The 19,877-nt window shown below is 34.5% G+C and overlaps 1 protein-coding gene and 1 long non-coding RNA gene across 5 annotated transcripts in view; one reads left to right on the top strand and one right to left on the bottom strand.

The window, feature by feature from the left end:
• Positions 1-19,877, top strand: part of LOC128247308 (uncharacterized) — a 66,490-nt gene that overhangs the window by 42,996 nt on the left and 3,617 nt on the right. The gene's annotated exons all lie outside the window — the stretch shown is intronic.
• The window catches only part of LOC106878933 (kinesin-like protein KIF14), a 51,774-nt gene continuing 41,170 nt past the window's right edge, over positions 9,274-19,877 (bottom strand). For both annotated transcript variants that reach the window (XM_089350592.1, XM_014928298.3), the window contains exons 23-29: positions 19,313-19,411; positions 16,514-16,695; positions 15,661-15,807; positions 14,512-14,649; positions 14,340-14,414; positions 10,277-10,424; positions 9,274-9,858 (exon numbers count right to left, since the gene is read on the bottom strand). In XM_089350592.1, the coding sequence (XP_089206718.1) occupies positions 9,590-9,858; positions 10,277-10,424; positions 14,340-14,414; positions 14,512-14,649; positions 15,661-15,807; positions 16,514-16,695; positions 19,313-19,411 (1,058 nt within the window). In that variant the 3' untranslated portion in view covers positions 9,274-9,589. The remainder of the gene's footprint in view (positions 9,859-10,276; positions 10,425-14,339; positions 14,415-14,511; positions 14,650-15,660; positions 15,808-16,513; positions 16,696-19,312; positions 19,412-19,877) is intronic.

The following is a 19,877-nucleotide window of genomic DNA, read 5'->3' as shown; positions in this document are numbered from 1 at the left end:
GTTTATGATTCTTTTGCAATTTTGAATAGTTTTCGAGCGAGATCGTTGCCGGTGCCCCTGGACTGGCTCTTGTGCGGGTGGCACATAAAAGACACCATTTCGAGCGTGGCCGTTTTCGTGCGGGTGACACGTAAAAGCACCCACTACACTCTCTGAGTGGTTGGCGTTAGGAAGGGCATCCAGCTGTAGAAACTCTGCCAAATTAGATTGGAGCCTGGTGTTGCCATCCGGTTTCACCAGTCCTCAGTCAAATCGTCCAACCCATGCTAGCATGGAAAGCGGACATTAAACGATGATGATGTTGACATCATTTACTACTAAATGTAACGAAAGACTCTACTGTGAAGTTGATTCAGTCGACAAAGGTGACTGTGTACAGCCAAGTCACACTTTATAGGTCAGACTTGTGCAATCGAGCTGAGGAAGACTATGTACTCCAGATGTTCCTCAAATCACACACTACTATCTAAAAGAAAAAAAAGGACAGTCAGAAAACTAGGCAGCATAGTTACAGTTGAAGTGCTAATGGTTATAGATCTTCTCAATTAGGCTGATAATAATAACCATAAACTTTTGTACACATTACCTAGGTGCATACAACTCTTTGGAAGTGTTCTAGCTCAATCAGTTATATACTTATTAATGTTTTACTTAATACATAAAATATCCAATTTTTGCAGTTAAATGTGTGTGTGTATGAGAGAGAGAGTTTTAAACCTAGGTGATTGCACCCTGTTCTCACAAGCATTGCATATCTAAGATTATATTATCCAATGTATTCTCCTTTTCTTTTAAAGATAATATGATTTGATGTGGAGAGAGATTTAGCTACTATTCCTAACAAGTCAAGTAAGCACATGGAAGCCCTCATTGAAAATAAAGGTTTACTGTTCTGAAAGATTGAAGATATATGCCAAGCTCATAGATTTTTGAAGCACTCTTTGTCTAAAGGTGTTTGGGTTAAATTTGACAGTTTGCATAAAAGGAAAATAAATATCCCATCCAAAAATGAAAGTATTTTAAAAAATCAAAAAAATATCTAGATTATTGCTAAGAAGAGAGAATAGTTTACTCAAGGTAGCTTCCTTCAGCTTCCACCAAGGCCTTAAGACAGCTCCTGGTGTCCCTAAGAAGATCTTCAAACACCTTCTTGATCTTGGGCACCAGCTTGGCCTTGGTGGTGCAGGCAGAGTGGTTAGTGTCTTCCTCAACTGCACCCTACACATAGTAATCCACAGGATTACAATTGAAGGAATAAGGAGGCTAGAAATTGTGAGACTAGTGAAGTCATAAAAATTCTCTGATACTTTCCAGAGGTATGACAAGAAGCTGAATCATAATGCTACACATATGGTCTTCCAGCAGCGACCTTCTTCAGCCAAGGTTTGAACACCATCTCCAGCAGCTTCACGTCACTGTCTGATTTGAGCCTAAGGCCCTTTTCAAAAGTATTGGGTGGCATGACATCACCCTCACTGGAAATGTACACAAAAACCTTCACAGTTTGAGGGAACTGTTGTTCTGGGTGTTTTGCAACTGGTCCTGGCAGGAGTTCTTTTCATCTGAGAAGAACCAGATCATCCTCAGCCCAACAAGATGCCTCTGCTTGATCAGGAGCTCCTTTGCCTTCCTCAAGCTGTTCTCCTTGGCTTTGACTGTCATAATTTTCCCTTGGGATTCTTATACAAGTAGTAGCAAAGGTCCTCATTCAAGATCAGTGTCATGGTTTTGACTTCAACACTCATCTCTTTTACCAAAGCCTAAATTCCCTTGCACAGATCTTCCATTACCTTGTCTTGCAGTTGTTGGATGAATTCTGGTGTCCATTGCATCCCTTCCTGTTGGCCATGGCTTTGTAGCCTCTGTTGCAGCTGTCTATGTTATATCTTAGAGCTTTTACAGTATTCACAGAACTTTGAGCAGCAATCACAATGATGGCAATTTGATACCCAACATGAATCATCATGATATATATGTCTTTTTCAATATTCATATGGTTTCCTGTCTTCCATGGCAGCTAACATTTTCTCAACTACAACTGTAATCTTTTTTCTCTAGAATGTTGTTGATTCTTCTCCAATATACATCAAGCTATTCTTGAAAAAAAGTGACATAAAAGGTCATCAAATGTAGCTTGAATACCTTGTATGGGTTTGGAGATGTATTATATATGGGTGGGTAGAGAAGGTGAGATAAGATAGTGATAAGGATCTAAAGCATATCTTCAAGAGGATATGTCCAACAGCATGATGACAGGAAAATTAGAGAGAGTGGGTGAGTAAAGGTTGTTAGTGTGCAACACTACTTCATTCAGGCATAATGATTCAGAGGATAGATGAAGGAAGGATGACAGGATATAGGTGGTACATGCATAGAAGAGAAATACGGGTTGGTTACAGAACTGACTTGAGAGCTCATGAATAACTTTGTTTGGACCAAGTTTTCCAAGAGCACAAGTGTATAATGTAAGTAGACTTTGAATTGAACTAGTTCAATTAAAGCCGCTAAGAGGAAAAAATATCGCCAAATTAGATTTCTTAATAATATATATATATACATATACACACACACACACACACACACACAATATCCATATACATACAAGTCTTAGTTCCCATTATTACATGAGCTAAAACTTAACATGTGTGGCTATATGAGTATAGAGTTGTGAGGTGAGAGTGTAATCATCATCATCATCATCATCGTTTAACGTCCACTTTCCATGCTAGCATGGGTTGGACGATTTGACTGAGGACTGGTGAAACCGGATAGCTACACCAGGCTCCAATCTGATTTGGCAGAGTTTCTACAGCTGGATGCCCCTCCTAACGCCAACCACTCAGAGAGTGTAGTGGGTACTTTTTACATGCCACCGGCACTAAGGCCAGTCAGACGGTACTGGCAACGGCCATGCTCAAAATGGTGTATTTTATGTGCCACCCGCACAAGAGCCAGTCCAGGGGCACTGGCAACAATCTCGCTCAAAAATCCTACGATGGCCAGTCAGGTGGTACTGGCAACAAAAATACAGCAGGATTTTTTTATATATACACATCGAATGGTGGAGCACCCCTGTAAAATAGGAATCAAAGGGGTCCTTAGGCAAAAAATGGTTGGGAGCCACTGATCCAGATAAACATGCTTCATCAAATTATATGCACACACACACACACACATCGTGAATGAACATGAATCGTGTATAATATAGGTTTTTATTTTTATTGCTTGAAATAAATAATGTTTACATTTTAACGTTGTAAGTCTTTACTAGACTGTCAAATCTCAATGTAGGATTCATTGTGGGGTCCTTATTAATAGAAACTACTGATATTTAACAATTTATTAAAATTCTAGATTTGAAAGATGTAGAGATACAAGTGATCTTCATGTAATGGTATCACTAAGAAATAACTACCAACATATTCACCTCCAGGTTGTACAAATCTGAACTATTTGCAATGTGTTTATAAGAAAACTGTTCTACTATAAGATCTAATATAAATAATTATGAGTAGCATTACTGCCTGGATTCACCAATTTTCTTTACAGACCTAATTTATAATTGCTTGATTATGTTGATTTCTTACAAAGCTACCATAAAATACATTTCTACTTTCAAGGCTAAACTGAAAAAAGAAAAAAAAATCAGCATAAAGTAAAACATTGTTACAACTGTCACACACACACATATATATACTTGTAAACACTTGTCTGTTTTCTTTTTCTTTTTTTTTATTAACCTTGATTTCTGTGTCAATCCTTCTCAGAACTTAATTAAATACTAATAACAATAACCTTTTATCTATTAGATGCTTGAGGCTTTGTTAAAAGCATTCTGTGCTCTGTAATGATAGAAAAAAATAATGAACTACTTATTAGAAAAACCATATAGAAATACATTTGTTGAGGTAGAAAAATAAATTGTCTCGAGTTTAAATAATTCAGAGAAGCCATCCCCATTAAATTATAAGGTTTTTATGTATTTTTATTATTTAAAATCAAAAGGATTGGGAGAGTTAGACAAATGCCTTGCTTTATTTGTTCTGGCTCTGTGTTCAAATTCCACCAAACACAACTTTGTCTTTCATCTTTCTGGGGTTGATAAAAAAAAAAATTGACCAGTCAAATACAGGGTTGATATAATCAACTGTCCCTCTGCCCACCAAATTTCAAGCCTTGTGCCTATGTTAGCAACAATTATTTAAGATTAATAAGGACTGTCATCATCTCATGACTGGTGCAGCTAATGTTTAGGATGCTACTCCAGACACTCTGGCTGTCAAAACCTATTTGTCAGGCAGACAGACACAAGATTGTAGAGTTAGGCTGTAGGTCTGAAGTAATTACTATGTAGTAGTGTTTATTAGTATGCACATATAACTTTATATGCTTGTGTCTGTCTACCTGACTTAAAACAGGCTTGATACTATGGTCATAGTTGCATTCCAGCTATATGTCAATTATGTTCTATTTTCATTAGAACTCCTTTATCTTGTGTCTTTCATCTTTTGAAATAGTAGAGGTGTTGTTTTGAAAAGATTTAGTTGATATTTCTAGAAGTTGCCATGACCACATGAAGTTCCTTCATTTGCTTGTTGCATCAGTCATGTAACCATTTGCATGACTGCCTTTGTAACTCACACTTGAAAATCAGGGTTTTCCCAACTTCTTTTTCAAGGGCATATGAAAACCACCTCTGTCACTTCCTGGCCTTTTCTAGCTTATGTTGTTCACACTCTGAGGTTAATCTGTAGATTAATTTAAAGTAAGAACATTCTGCTCTCTATAACTCTGCCTATTATCTATCATTAATTGGAATTTCTATTTCCCATAAGATAATTTAACTTCTTTCTAACTTTCATCTTTCTTTTAACCTTCTCTGTTTTCAGTTTGAAACCAGTCTGATTAAAAGTGGGAGTATATTCCTCATCAATGATTAGTACTTTAGTGTTTGGTAAGTTGATGTGCTTAGAACAAGGTTTATTTAGCTTTTACATCTACCCGAGTAGTTGTTGGCTTTCTGAAATTATTGTAGAAAGGCTTATCAGTGTTTAATCCTTTTGATACCAACCATCTAACATCACCTGTGGTTCTATGAATATAAAAAGACCCTCTCGTTTTAAAGTGTTTATATTAAAATTAAAATTTGTCTTAAATTTGTTAGAACTCTTTATGTTCCATACCCCATCTGAACTGTAAAGAAAATATTTTACTAAATCCCTCTAAATCCTCATTATTTAAAAACAAAGAAAAATGGGACATAAATAAGGTTGGGGCATTTTTAGACATGAGTGATAAAGTGATTATTCAGTTTAGTGTACATTTTAAAATTGGTTTCACTGAAGAATGCAATTTTATCACTTGTAAACTGGATTAAAACGAGAAATCTATTATCACATACATTCTTGATGTAAACGGTAAAATAGAGAGTTCAAAGTATTGAACCATGAGAAACATCATGAATTATACTTGTTTTCAAGAGCTTAAGATACTGTTTACACTTTTAAAGGGTTACTTTTCTGCCTTGTAAACCATAATGCTGTAATTATAAGCTTAGTATTTAGCATTCTTTGGTATAAAAAGCTTTTATTTTAGGGCTAAGAATATTACAGAAGTAATATAGGGTTTATAAAGAGTATCGACAAGAGTAATTAAAGGATAAATTGTTGAATGATTTTTTTGAAGCTAAGCTGGTATTAGATTCATATTTAAGTAAACATTTTAAAATTTGTGAAACCAATTTTTTTTTAACAATGTATATCAAATGTTTAATTAAGCAACTGATGCTTACACACCATCTTAAAGAGAACATTTTGGCAATGATTTTTGGGAGTAAGGGATTAATGGTGAAATATGTCAGACTGGGAGGAAGTGTAAATAACAGAATGTTTGAGAATCACAAATGAAGAAGCTTCTTTGGATGGAAACATAATTGTTGTTCTTTAACCCAGGTCAACTATGATTGAACAGACCAATGATGAAAGTCTTTCAACTACAACCATCTGTCTTCTTTGCCAGAGCAGCTGTCTGGCTTCCGTGCTAGTGGCCCGTAAATAGCACCATTTGAGCATAATCGTTACCAGCGTTGCTTTCTAGCACTTGTGCTGGTGGCACGTTAGAAAATCATTCGAGCGAGGTCGTTGCCAGTGCCGCTGGACTGGCTCCCGTGCAGGTGACACGTAAAAAACACCTTTTGAGTGAGGCCGTTGCCAGTACCGTGTCACTGGCCCTCGTGCTGGTGGCATGTAAAAGCACCCACTACACTCTCGGAGTGGTTGGCATTAGGAAGGGTATCCAGCTGTAGAAACTCTGCCAAATCAGATTGGAGCCTGGTGCAGCCTTCTGGCTTACCAGTCCCTCAGTCAAATCGTCCAACCCATGCTAGCATGGAAAGCAGACGTTAAACGATGATGATGATGTTCATTAATATATCCTTCCTTTTTGAAGGTATATATATATATATATATATATATATATATAAAGTACCGCCTGACTGGCCTTCAGAGTGGTTGGCGTTAGAAAGAGCATCCAGCTGTAGAAACTCTGCCAAATCAGATTGGAGCCTGGTGTTGCCATCCGGTTTCACCAGTCCTCAGTCAAATCGTCCAACCCATGCTAGCATGGAAAGCGGACGTTAAACGTTGATGATGATGATAGTAATAATAAACACATATGAGATCTGAGCAATAGGTATCCAGACTGTTGCCATAATAATGAAGCTAAAGCATGCAGTGTGAAGCTGCTTGACACAGATTGACCTTGAACTCTGCTTAACATTCTAGCTTACTTGCATTGTTTACAGCAGTGCTTGGAAGGAAGGTGTGTAGCATGTGATCGTTGCATTGACCATGACAGAAAGTTGTCATGGTGATACCTGCTCAGAGGCCTACGCAAAGTTGCAGACAGTGTATGGAGAGGAATGTATGAGCTGCACAGAGGTGTATGAATGGTTCAGATGTTTCCAAGATGGCCAAAAAAATGTTGATGTTGACGAATGTTCTGGGTGACCTACAACCAGCAGAACTGAAAAAAACATTGCAGATGTGTGTCCAGCTGTGAAGGGAAATCATTGAATCACCGTCCATGAGTTATCAGAGGATGTGCAGATTGGTTATGGTTCAGTTCAGTCCATTTTCACTGTAGATTTGGGTACGAGTCACGTATCTGCCAAGTTTATATCAATACTGCTTTCAGCTGACCAAAAAGACACTCGAGTTTAGTTGCACAAGATCTTGATTGTGTCAAGAATGATGAAAACTTTGCATAGACCTCTGAGCAGGTATTGCCAAGCTTTTGGCAAAATTTGATGCAGATTCTCAGCTCAACTTTCTCTGTCATAGTCAATACGATGATCACACACTACACACCTCCCTTCCAAGCACTGCTTTAAACAGCGGAAGTGAGCTAGAACGCTAAAACTTGCTGCACATGCACAGCAGAGTTCAAGGTCAATCTGTACCAAGTGACTTCACGTTGCATGCTTTAGCTTCGTTTCTATGGCAACAGTCGGGATACTTATTGATCAGACCACGTATATATGTGTCTTGAATGTGAGCTTCCAGTATTAATATCTGACAATCAAGTCTCTCTCCAGTAACTTTCTATTCATTAGTGTTGTCACACATTTTAGGAAAGATGTTTGCACAGTACTCATTCCATAGCCCATATAACCATGCTCCATCAGTTCTACTGCCTTTTTTACATTCCATATTTCTCCCAGGATGATTCCAGATGATGCTAAGGAGAAGCTATTACAACCTTGAGGGTTGTTGCAATGTACAGTTTGAATTTAACACAAAATTATAGTTACTAGTCTTATGTTCTTGTAATATCTTAGGTTTTGATTATTCATAGTTTATAAGTAATTAGTTTATTTGTATGTCTCTCATTGGCAGCGCCAATGGCTCTTGGGGAGTCTATCATAAAATCATGTTTGGGGACTTGTGAATTCATTTTGTAACCTAATTATATTATTCAATGTTTTTCTCTCATTTTGTTGGTATTTTGGGGGAGACAAGTAATTTAGTTATGCATATTATCATTTTGATTGATTTATGCCAATCCTATTTGACAAATAATTGCAACATAATAAGGCATTCAATGTCTAAAAACTGGGCCATTATTTTGTGCTTGGTATTCTTTAGCAACTAGGAAACTCATTGACAACATCAAACCAGTAGATTTTCAAGTGACTCATCTCACAAACATTGGATCAATGAATTGTCAGAGTCATCTTAAGATATCAGGTAGAATACCTTGAAGTATTTGTTCTATTTGTGCTCCGAGATTAAATTTTGCTGATGTCAACGTTACCTTTTATCCTTTTGGATCAATAGAAGCAATACCAATCCAGGGCAGAATTGTAGGAATGTCAAACCAGATGCCTTACTGTATTTGTTCTGGCTCATTGCCTTCTAAGTTCAAATGCTGCCATGGCCTACTTTAGTGGTAGACTGAATTATTTTCCCGGTTTAAAATCACTATCTGGCACACTATCTGTTCACTCCTTTAGTGAACTCCACTGTGTTGCAAGCTCATGAGCCAGGTCTCCAGTTTGAGGATTTCTTCTTCCCTCACTCTTACTAGTGTCAGAGATCCTGTAAAGGGTCATAGGCATTGCTTTCTCTCCTGACTAAAAAAATGTTCATTTAGTGATCTATTGATATAAATTGTGAAAATCTTGAATCTTACTGTAAGCTGTGTGTTCAGCTATTTGTATCCTTCACTTATTTCTAATTGTTGATTACCATGTTCATGTAATGGCAGTAGTTCTATTACTTTGATATGTTATTAACAATTTTCTTAAATAGAATCCTCTAAGCTGTTGATTCAGTTACTAGCATGTGCATTTTTGACAGTCAATTTTGCTAGGTAGAGCAGGATATTTTTTCTGAACAAATGTTTGCTAACATAGCTGCTACACTCCCAATAGCTCTTCATCATATTCATGTAACCACATGAGGGGTGTTCTCTAACCAGGAATCCACTGTAATTTCTCTTAAGAATTCCATGATCTATACCAGCTGACCTAATTCCTTGTCTTACCATGACATATATAGAAGTAATCTATGTATTATTCAGCAGTTTAATTTTACTTCTTGGTTACCACTATAGCTTCATTTAAACAGGCTCTTCTTTGCACTTAACCAAAAAAGATATCCAGTTTTATGGTAAAGTTTAGAAGAAAGAATTCATTACATAGAAGTGATGTCACTGAAAATGCACATAAATATTAAGTATTGCATTGATATAGAGACTCAATAAAACCCTAAATTTGTTTTTACCCATTTTATTTGGAAATTTTAATTACATATATTTTTGTAAAAATAAAAATACTGGTATTTACACTAGATTTTGAATTAGTTTTCATTTTATTTTTTCATTTACAAGCTTTAGTAATATTAAATTAATACAATTCACATATCACAGATAAATATTATTAATATAATGGCTTTAAGTTTTGGCACACAACCAACAATTTGAAGAGAAGGGGTAAGTCAATGTCATCAACCCCAGTGCTTAACTGGTATTTATTTTATCAATCCTGAAAGGCAAAGTCGACCTTGGCAGCATAAATATTGATATCATACTAGTAACGTTTAGATACAAATGAGGGCTTTTCAGCAATTGATTTTAATTTGTTAGCTATCACTAATGTTTCTTGCTTAATACCCTCCAATTGTTTTAAACTATTTTCTTCTGTAACATCAACTGTATCCGAGTCATCAGAATTACTTTTACTGCCACTGGTAGTTGGTTTACCACTTTTCGGTTCTTTTAACAAAAGAAAAAGTTTTTCTATGGTGGAAGAAATTTCATCAACCGTCATGATTACATTGTCAGCTTTTTTGAGTTTATCTGCAAAATTAACAAAAGCATATAAAAACAATTAATTCAGAATATTCACTATCAACTTTTGGCTTCTTTATATTTGGAAATTTAAAATTCTGTTGGAAAAGCCAATAGGTTTTTAATTTGGCAACACATAATATTGATATGACTGTAAACATGTCCTAAATGAAGTTACAAAAAGCATCATTGCAAACAAATTAAGTATGAATATAGTACCAAAAAAATACTTACCAAAACAAAGAAATAGATTATGGAGCAAAGGATTAGAATCTTGATACTGGCTTTTCTGCATTTTTCTTACATTAATTTTATTCTTCTGTTGATTTTGGAAAATCAATTACTAATGGGAAATTGTGCAATTATCAAACACATTGAAAAAATCCATTTTTTTTTTTCATTAAAAGAAAAGTATCATAATACAAACCTTTACTGGAAGTTGTCTTAAGAACAAGTATTAGAGATGATCCACTTGCAACAAGTTTTTTCGTGTTGAAATGGTAACTTTGATAATTTTTGTACATATGTGATGTGAAGAATGCTTTTGTTTTCCAGCTACTGTCAAACTTGTTTGTCTGAATGTAAAAATGTTTTTTAAATGAGAAATTTTATATTAATTTCGAAATTTAGCTTAGTCACTGTCTCTATTATCATGCTCTTTCCTATTCCCCTTCTCGGTAACATACATACAGCCTTAAGGTAGCTAGTACTCTTTGTATGGCAACTGCTGTGCTAGTGCAAAGAGAAAGGCTTTTCCACTCTTAATGCACCCTCTAGAGCAGTGTTTCTCAACCTTTTTACCCTTGCATAACCCTTAAAATAAATTACATCTCAAGGAACCTCTGCACAAAAGAAATTATATACCATATCTTTCTCATATTTTTTCATCATAGTTCACTAAATATATCCCCAAAGGTTATATTTTTTTTTGATAACATAATAGGTTAGAAAGGATGATGTTTATATTACAATAACCAATACGTTGTGCATGTATAGTAATATTACGATCATGAAATTAGCATTAGCTTATCTCACTCTTTCTCACAGAACCTCTAGGGTTCCAATGGAACCCCAGTTGAGAAATGCTGCAGAGGAAAAGATTGAGAGTTGACCTCCCGAGAACTTCTCTAGTGCTGGTGCCACAAGAAAATGACCCAGTACACTCTAATGTGGTTGATGATAGGAAAGTCATCCAGTTGTAGAAACTAAGCCATAATTAAAGGTACAAGCACTAGCTCCCAATAAAAAATGATTTGGACTGTGACAACCTATCCAACCCATGCTAACAATGTAAAATAATGATGATGATCATGAAAGGACAACAAATAAAAAAAATTTACATCCATTTCTCAACAAGTTTATATTTTATTTTACTATTTCATAACCAAATACTTTTTTTTCCTACAATAAAAAAGAATGATACCAATATTCCCAAAGATACATTTTTGTAAATCATTTTTGATAAAAGAAGAGCATCGATATACCATCAAACCATCAACATTTTCTAAAATGTAATATAAATTAATAGATTTCTTCTCAGTGATATTCCTTCACAAATCCAAAAGATAATGGTAACATTGCTTCTCCATGGATCTGTTGTTTAACATATTACCACTAGTTTTGATCCTTTAATCCCTCATCAATATCCAATAGTGTGATCACTATCCCATTACAAATTCCCATGTCTTCCTTGATACCTTCCACTGAAAGCACATCTCTACCAAACACTGACATCTATTTGTATCAATTGTCCATACGGTACGGCAATCCTGCAAACATTAGCTGATGCCTTTAACCTTTAATGCCCAGACACTCTCAAGTTTAATTAATGCTGCACATGTAATGGATCATATTGAACTTCTTTCTTTTTAGCCTTTACTAGCTTTCCATATCAAACACCCATGTTAGATTACCATGTAGCTGTTTGCATAATACCAAAACAGACAAAAAAAAAAAAAAGCTAACAGCTGCCAAAAGAAAAAGTAACAGTTCACTAGATCTCATCACTACCTTTCTTATTCTAAATTCTATACATTCATATTAATTACCTAATTAGGTCCTAGGTAGCAGAATATTCCTCTTTGCTTTGTGTGTACCAGTTCTTCACACACTATCAATTTTCTAACTATCTTCCTCATACATCAAGCAAAGAAACTTTCTCAACCATACTAGGTGTACTTTTCTAACTATCACTCTGTCTTTGCCATGTTGAACTCTAAGGTTTCAAAATATTACTGGAGATTTTTTAACAAATTCTGTTACGAGAACTTTGATCCAAATACCTATAAATATTTTCAATGACATCTAGTCTTGAATTTAAATATTATTGCTTCAATAACATTTAATGAATAGTAGGGAGTTGAGGACAAAGCCCTGGGAGAAGAAAATTCTTTGAACTCATTGCCAATCTTAATGTAGTTACGAAATGGCTTGAACAGAGCTCATAAAGCTAATAATCTATATCTAGTTTCTCAGACCCTGCCTATCTACAGTGTACCACTTTAAAGTTAACTGCAAAAGAAATTTTAAGCTGACTCACAAGAAATGTATTTGTGATTCCACATTCTGATACAAATTCTTTCAAATAATTCCAAATTTTGGTAATCAGTTGACAAATAGAATAATTGTTTTGCCATTTCTCTATGCACAGCCTTTATCTTCCTGCCATTTACTACTACTACTCATAAAGATCACAATTGTTTGTTTTGTCTTTATAGAAACCTAAATTCACTTTCTTCTGCTCTTTTACTTAGTGTAAATTTTTTCTCTATCATGACTCTTTGCACTTCTCAATGTTGTTATCTCCCTCTCTCTGTCTGCTGCTTGCATTCCTGATACACTGCTTGTTATGTTGTTGTTCTTTAGTTCCAGGTCAGCCCTTATTGAGTAGACCTGTGGTCAGACATTTTAGCCATGATCATCCATCTTTTTTTCTATCAGGCAAAGTATATGAAGGATTACCTTATCCAATGTATCCTTTTTTTAAAAAAGACAATAGCATCTGCTAAGGGAAATTTGGCTATTATTTCTAGCAAGTTGAGTAACCATATATAGGCTTCCTTCTTAGATCATTGCTAGTTCCATTAGTATGTAAGGTAAGTAAATTATTTTATATTTCATATATTCACACATAAGACTTCAGATGCAGGAGATACACTGGTGTAGTGAGTATCAAGAACACACATGAAATAGACTCTGACAAATGCTCAAACAGCTCCCTAGAAATAAATGATAGTTTCTATTAAGCAATCTAAATAGAAGTGGAACTGGAGGTCTCTGACAGCAGAGAAAGAACTAAATAGTTCAAGGAATCATGATCTCTGCTGATAATAAAGGATTTCTCAGAGTGAAGGGATGGTAGCATGAAATGCGATACAGCATGCTAACAAACCATGGGCCTTGAATGTAGAAGATTCACAAAGACTAGAAAAAAGTGAAATGAGCATGCTTTCTTATATATGTAATGTTAGAGTACATGAAGAATGTAGCATCAATGTGCACTACACTGAAAATAAGCACCAATGCTCATCCTTCTTTCTCCCTCCAATCACTGTCCCACTCTAGGACATGTTGCCTTAAACAAGTAGGCACATTGTATAAAATGCAACCAGTACATTCTGTTTAGTAACTAGGACAAAAATTGAGAGGGTCCTTTGGTTTGCCTTGCTAGTGCCTCTATAAAATGGTTGGTGTCAGGAAGAGCAATCCAGCCTAGAAACCATGTCAAAAATGGAATGCTTTGAGTAAGCCGTTCTTTGGCCTGTCTAGAAGGGCAGTAACTCCAAGCTAAGAACTGATATTGATGTGTGTGTGCATATTTCAATTGTCTTTTGTATTGTATGATAAACTTCTCCCCACCCCATCATATTACTTCCACTTGTTTTACATAATCTTTCTTTCTTTCTGCCATCATAATATAATCCCTCTCTCTCTCTCTCTAACCCCTCAGAACAATTCCAATCATAGTAAAACAATCATTTTTTGGTTTAGTGTGGAAGAAGGGACTATATTTATAACCATCATAAGTCCTTCAAGACCAGTGAGGCTGATATAATTTTGTTTCTCTTGAACAGTTACAAGTTGATGACTGTAGGGAATGCAGAGGGGTAGCATACTTGCAAACAATAACTGGGTATAATGGTAGTACTGGGATAGGCAGAGTGATGGAGGAAATGCCTGTAAGTACTTTTTATTCATATTTCTAAATCACTTCTTGAATCAACATCAACATCAGCAGTGGAAGTGGTCAGAAAATATAAATACCAAAATCCTTCAGGATTATTTGTAATAATTGTTTGGATTTGAAAAACAAAACTCAAATATAGTGGAAGCTTTGTTTTTCTTTGAAATATTAAGTTAGGATGACATGAGCAAATAGTTGGATTTCAACTACTAGCTTAGCAAAGGGGATAAACTGAAGGTTAATACTTCAACTACTTACTAAGTTGGTGTTTCAAGAAGTGTGAAGGAGTAAAACAAATTTGGCTTACCAAAATTTTACAAGATTCCTTTAAGAATAATTTTATTGTTGCAACCAAATGTAGAATGGCTTTGGAAAGGTCCAGCTGAAAGAAGATATAAAATCACAAAATTTCAAAATATTATTTTTATCTATTTTAACAGTTATGAAACAAAATAATATTACAAAAAAAAAATCTTGACCTTTGTCACGTTAATTGCTGCAGGAATTAAATGAGGAAGTAACACTTGGTCTATGTTTTTAATAGCTTCTTGTATATTGTTGATTATAAAAAATTTGCAACTTTCCAAGAATATTTTTAATATATTAGAATTATTGATCTGAAAAAAAAAAAAAAACAAGTCAATAGATAAAAGATATTTTATGACAAATCATATAATCAATATTTCTGGATTAAATACCAATAATAGAGAAGGAAACAGAACTGAGTAATATGTATTATAGGCAAACAAGATCTTTTTGGAGAATGAAAAGGTGTAACATAGAAAAAGAATAAGCATGCTTTTAAATATAACAAAAAGAGAATCAAATATCTTTCTCAAAAGAAACTGGAGAGAATGCAAGAGCAAAAGACTTGGATTACTTAATTTATTTCACCATAGGCTTTGATTCCATGCAAATATATGATCATTGCCTAGTTGATACAATCCCACACCATAGTTTTCATCAGGAATCCTCAGCAATCATGAATCAGTTGATTTGTTGAGGGTCTATCCATTCTAAACTGACTACTCTAGGCAATAAATGTGCTTGACTTCCGATCTATTAGAGAGATAAGCAAGTGACTTAAACAATCTCCTTTACATTCCTCAAATCTGCAAAGTGGTTCTTTATGCAGGTGAACTTAGATTTCCTTTAGGTTTTGTAGGCATCAATCAATATTACTAAAAGACATTAAAATCTATCAGTAAAGTTGACAACTATGGGTTCCAGGTTGAAGAGAGCTTCATTGACAGGAAACCTCTAATCTATCTATGGGCCTCATCCATAAAAATCTACATTAATGAAACCGTTACCCACAGAAAGGTGTAACTCCAACGAGACAAACCTGTTCACAATTTTCCTAACATCAGCCTACAAAAATTCAAGCTGAAGATCTATCATGTCAACTTCAAAAGTCTAGGAGAGACTGTAAAAAATACAACAGACATGGCATCTCTCTTTGGTTGGAAATGTAAACTCCTAAAAAATCATGTGCATTTATACACTTTCATATAAATTTAAATTTAGTTATAAAAACATGCTTATGGATATTTTTATATCAAAAAATATATATAGTCATATAAATTTATAAGATTTCTAGCAGTATATAGCAATATAACCAGTCTTACCTCTATGTCAAGATCAACACAAGGCAAACTTATAAGTTGATTTGTAACCAATGAATATTTAGCAGTTTTCAAAATTATATCTTCAATACAATTATTAATGTTTCCACCAATTTCTTGAATACTTTTTTTACACTGGGTGCTAAAAGCCTTAAAAATATAAAATAAAATAATGAATTATTGTCAAATGTGTTAGCTAAAATTTAAATAACTTGATCACTATTAAGTATTTTGTACTTTTGCAATGCCATTTCACTATCTACATGCCTTTTATGAGTTATAACTTTAACTTTTAAATCATGTTTTATAGCACTTCTATTGAATACTTCAATCGAATACAACTAACTTAATATAAGCTCGTTACTGTCACTGTAATAATACAGTTAAATTGAGCATACTGTTGTTTAGTTCCAAGTCAGCCTTTCTAAGGGTATCTAGGACTACATTATCCAATGTATGTTTCATTTTTTTTTAAAGATACCAAGGTGTGATTTGAAAGACACATTAATGGTCTTATTATATGTTTAAGCTACAAGCCAATGGCAATCAGAATATCCTGTTTCAATAAATGAAAATAGTAAGGTTATAATATATTTGAAATTCAAATGAAATGTATTATTTACAACAGATATGCTTTTTTTTAAAAATCTTCCTTTCTGCAAAACAGCAACTAATCATGGAATAGTCATTTTAGCCATCTAAAACACATAAAGGTTTTTCTTTTTTAAGATGGTTAAAATGTTTCTTCTATAATGTAACTGCTTCAGTTTCAATGACATGGTCTAGGCAAGTACAACTCTAGTTATTAAATAATTAGAAATAACAGGTGTTAGAATATAAAACTGGAATATCTCACCTTGAAAAATTGCATCATTTCAAATTTTAGCTTTTTGAGTGCAGTTATAAGTGAATTACATAAATGAGAAAAAGATGCCATGTTTTGGCATAAGAACCAACTATTATAGTATGATGATAATGTAAATAACACTGATGACAGTTCAATCAATTCTTTTTCAACATTTTCTTCAAGTAAAATAACTGCAAAATAGATACCACATATTTGTGAGATTGATATTACATTTACACACAAACACGTATGTATGTTATATTTATAAAAACACATGTATATCATGCTCTCTCACAGGTACATAGATGGAAAGGAACTGATTATTAGTGGAAGGATGATGATGATGAATCTGTTTGAGGACAAGCTTCAGGTAGGAAAGAGAATGTAAATGAGAGAGACCAGTGGGTTGTGTGATCAAGTATGAAAGAAACATGATAAAGTATAATATAGATAAAGAGAGAAAAATAAAGAAAATTATCCCCTTATACACATCGAAGAATACCAGCAGCAGCCATGCATTTACAGACTGGCACTCACCTAGAGAGCTATGTATAATATAGCACACTTGTACATAGGTATATACATACATATGTACAAATTATTGATACAGTAATTCTGGGGGGTTTTTTCCACTCATTGTAGTTCTGAACTATAGAATACAACTTTAGACTAATACTGTGGGGTACTCAGCTACTGATAAAATCCCGACACAGGATTGAGATTAATTCAGCTGATCCCCCTTTTTCTATTGTTTACTAAGATATTCTATAATAGAGATAAGATGTTTACACATGCAGTACAGATTTTGAAGTGCAGTTTAGCACATGCACATTTAGTGTGAGAGACACATATACACGTATTTGTAAATACAAAAACACACAGTTACATATATCTACATACGTCAATCATACACATGTTCAAGTGCTAACTCATTGGAGACATGCATGTTCAACTAAATACCATAAACATGGTAGTTCACTTGTACACTAACACTTCATACATTACCACTGTGTGCAAACACACAGACATACAAGCACACACACAGATGGTTTTGACAGACATGAATCTATGTATATGCACCCAAGTACATACTTGTGTATATATGCACACAAACATACTCATTCAGATCTTTTCTATATATTTAATGCTCACAGACACTTCAAGTAAATATATGTATCAAAATACACCTCAGTTTAAATGCAGACAAGTCTACAAAACATAGCATTCAGGCATCCCAATAAAAACATATGCATTCAAATGTAGGTGCCCAACTCCACACATATACTTGGACAGAAACATACAACAATACATGTGTTCAGAAAAGAGTGAAGTGGGGGTAAGGGGGTACCTCATAATGATATGGTGATAGAGTGTTTGGGAGTAGAACAGCATTCTAAACATCATTTGATTTAATAATAACCTAATGGTAATGGTTTCAAATTCTGGCACAAGGCCAGCAATTTTAGAGGAAGAGATAAGTTAATTGAATCAACCTTGGTGTTCAACTGGTATTTATTGAATTCAGAATGTAAAGAGCTGGAAGAAATGCCACTAATCATTTTGTCCAATGTGCTAATGATAATAAATACCGGAAACCAATGAGGCTGGTAAAGGAAGTAATGGGAGCAATGCCACAGAGCTTGTGATATTATTCTTGTAACAACAATAAGACAATGGTTGCTGTGTGTGAGGCAGTAATAGAAAATGCAAGCAATGATGCTAGACAGTAATACTAACCAGTAATGGTAACTTGGGATTAAGGAATTGTCAGATGATAAATAAAAGCAGTAGGAATAATGGTGATGATGATGATGTGTAGATTACAGGAGATGGGATAACAGCACAAGAAATGAAATAGTAGCAATGCAATATATTATGTGTTTTCTATCTAAATGTATATCTGCATTTGATTCCTCTTTTGTCCAATTTCTCTTTTAGAAACTGGATAACAGAGAAATTTGATGCAGTGTGCATAAAAGAAGACTGCACTGGTACAAGCATGTGATGAATATAGAGGATGACAGCTGTATATAAGCAAATATCAAGTGTACAAAGTGAATGGAAGATGTAGAAGAGAGAGACCAGAAAGAATTGGGGATAAAGTGGTGAAAGCTGACTCATGAAAAAAATAGCAAAGACCATGTTGATGGCAATCTGCAGAGCTGGAGAAAACCTGACTATCCAAACAAGCATAGCAAATTTAACATTAAAATGGTTGTAGTGATAGCAGCTAGGAAGCATATGTGTGTGCATGTGCATGTACACACATACGTGTGTATGCTTCATCATCATCATTTAACATCCCTTTTTCCATGCTGGCATTGGTTAGATGATTCAACACAAAAAGACAAGCCAGAGGGCTGCACCAAGCTCCAATGTCTGTTTTGGATTGGTTTCTACAGCTGGATGCCCTTCTAGATATCAGCCACTTCACAGAGTATACTGGGTGCATATTCCATGACACCAAGTACCTGTAAGACAAAGCCCCCTCAACTGAATGGGGTATAGTACTGAAGGACAAAAACTATGATAGAGGGACAAGAGCAGGTGTCTTGTTTGAGAGGTGAATACAAAGCTTGCCCATCTGGAAAGAGAAGGGGTGTGTTCATGTGTGTCCAACCATTAAAACTTTGTCAAATAAGAAAAGCAGAGAAACAAGCATAACCACTTAGCCTGCTACTTTTCTGTTTTTATGTGTCAAATGGTGAATGTCCATGAGATACAGAGACTTGTCCAACATGAAAAATGATAACAATGCGGGGGGTGGGTGTAATTTAATACCAAATTTAACAATTACAAAATGTTTACCTTTTACATGTGCACTGAGTATAAGTATTTCATTTACTGACTGTAGAATAGTCTTGCAACATTCCAGACATAAATCAGTATAACTTGGTTGAATGTCATCTGTTAAAAATAGAGGATGTATTTCAATACATACATTACATAAATAAATACATGATTTCAATTCATTTCATTTTTTTTTTTTTGTATATTTACAACAAAACCTTTTTGTAACACAAATTGTAAACACAATTCATACATTAATAAAACACAATATTAAGAATTATTAAACAGGTAATAGACCAATAGTTCTCAAACAAGAGACACTTGACACTCAGAGGAAAATTTTAATCTGGGGAAGAATTGAGAGAAAATATCAGTTAGATGCTGAACTGAAAAAGAAAAGAATGTAGTGTGTGCATGTGCGTACACATGTATATTTATATATCAAATGAAAGATCAATACTTCTGCTTCAGATTTCATGCCATTTTGAGCTATTCAGTTATCAGTATTTGAAAAGTATGCTTGTGTCAATATGATATACTGAATGCATGAATCTGGGATTGGCAGTGACAGTTTGAAATATAT

This window comes from Octopus bimaculoides, chromosome 1 (genome assembly GCF_046866305.1).
Source record: "Octopus bimaculoides isolate indiv1 chromosome 1, ASM4686630v1, whole genome shotgun sequence".
Classification (NCBI taxonomy): domain Eukaryota; kingdom Metazoa; phylum Mollusca; class Cephalopoda; order Octopoda; family Octopodidae; genus Octopus; species Octopus bimaculoides.
Note: the sequence above shows the minus strand (reverse complement) of the source record. Positions and strands in the feature narration are given on the sequence as shown.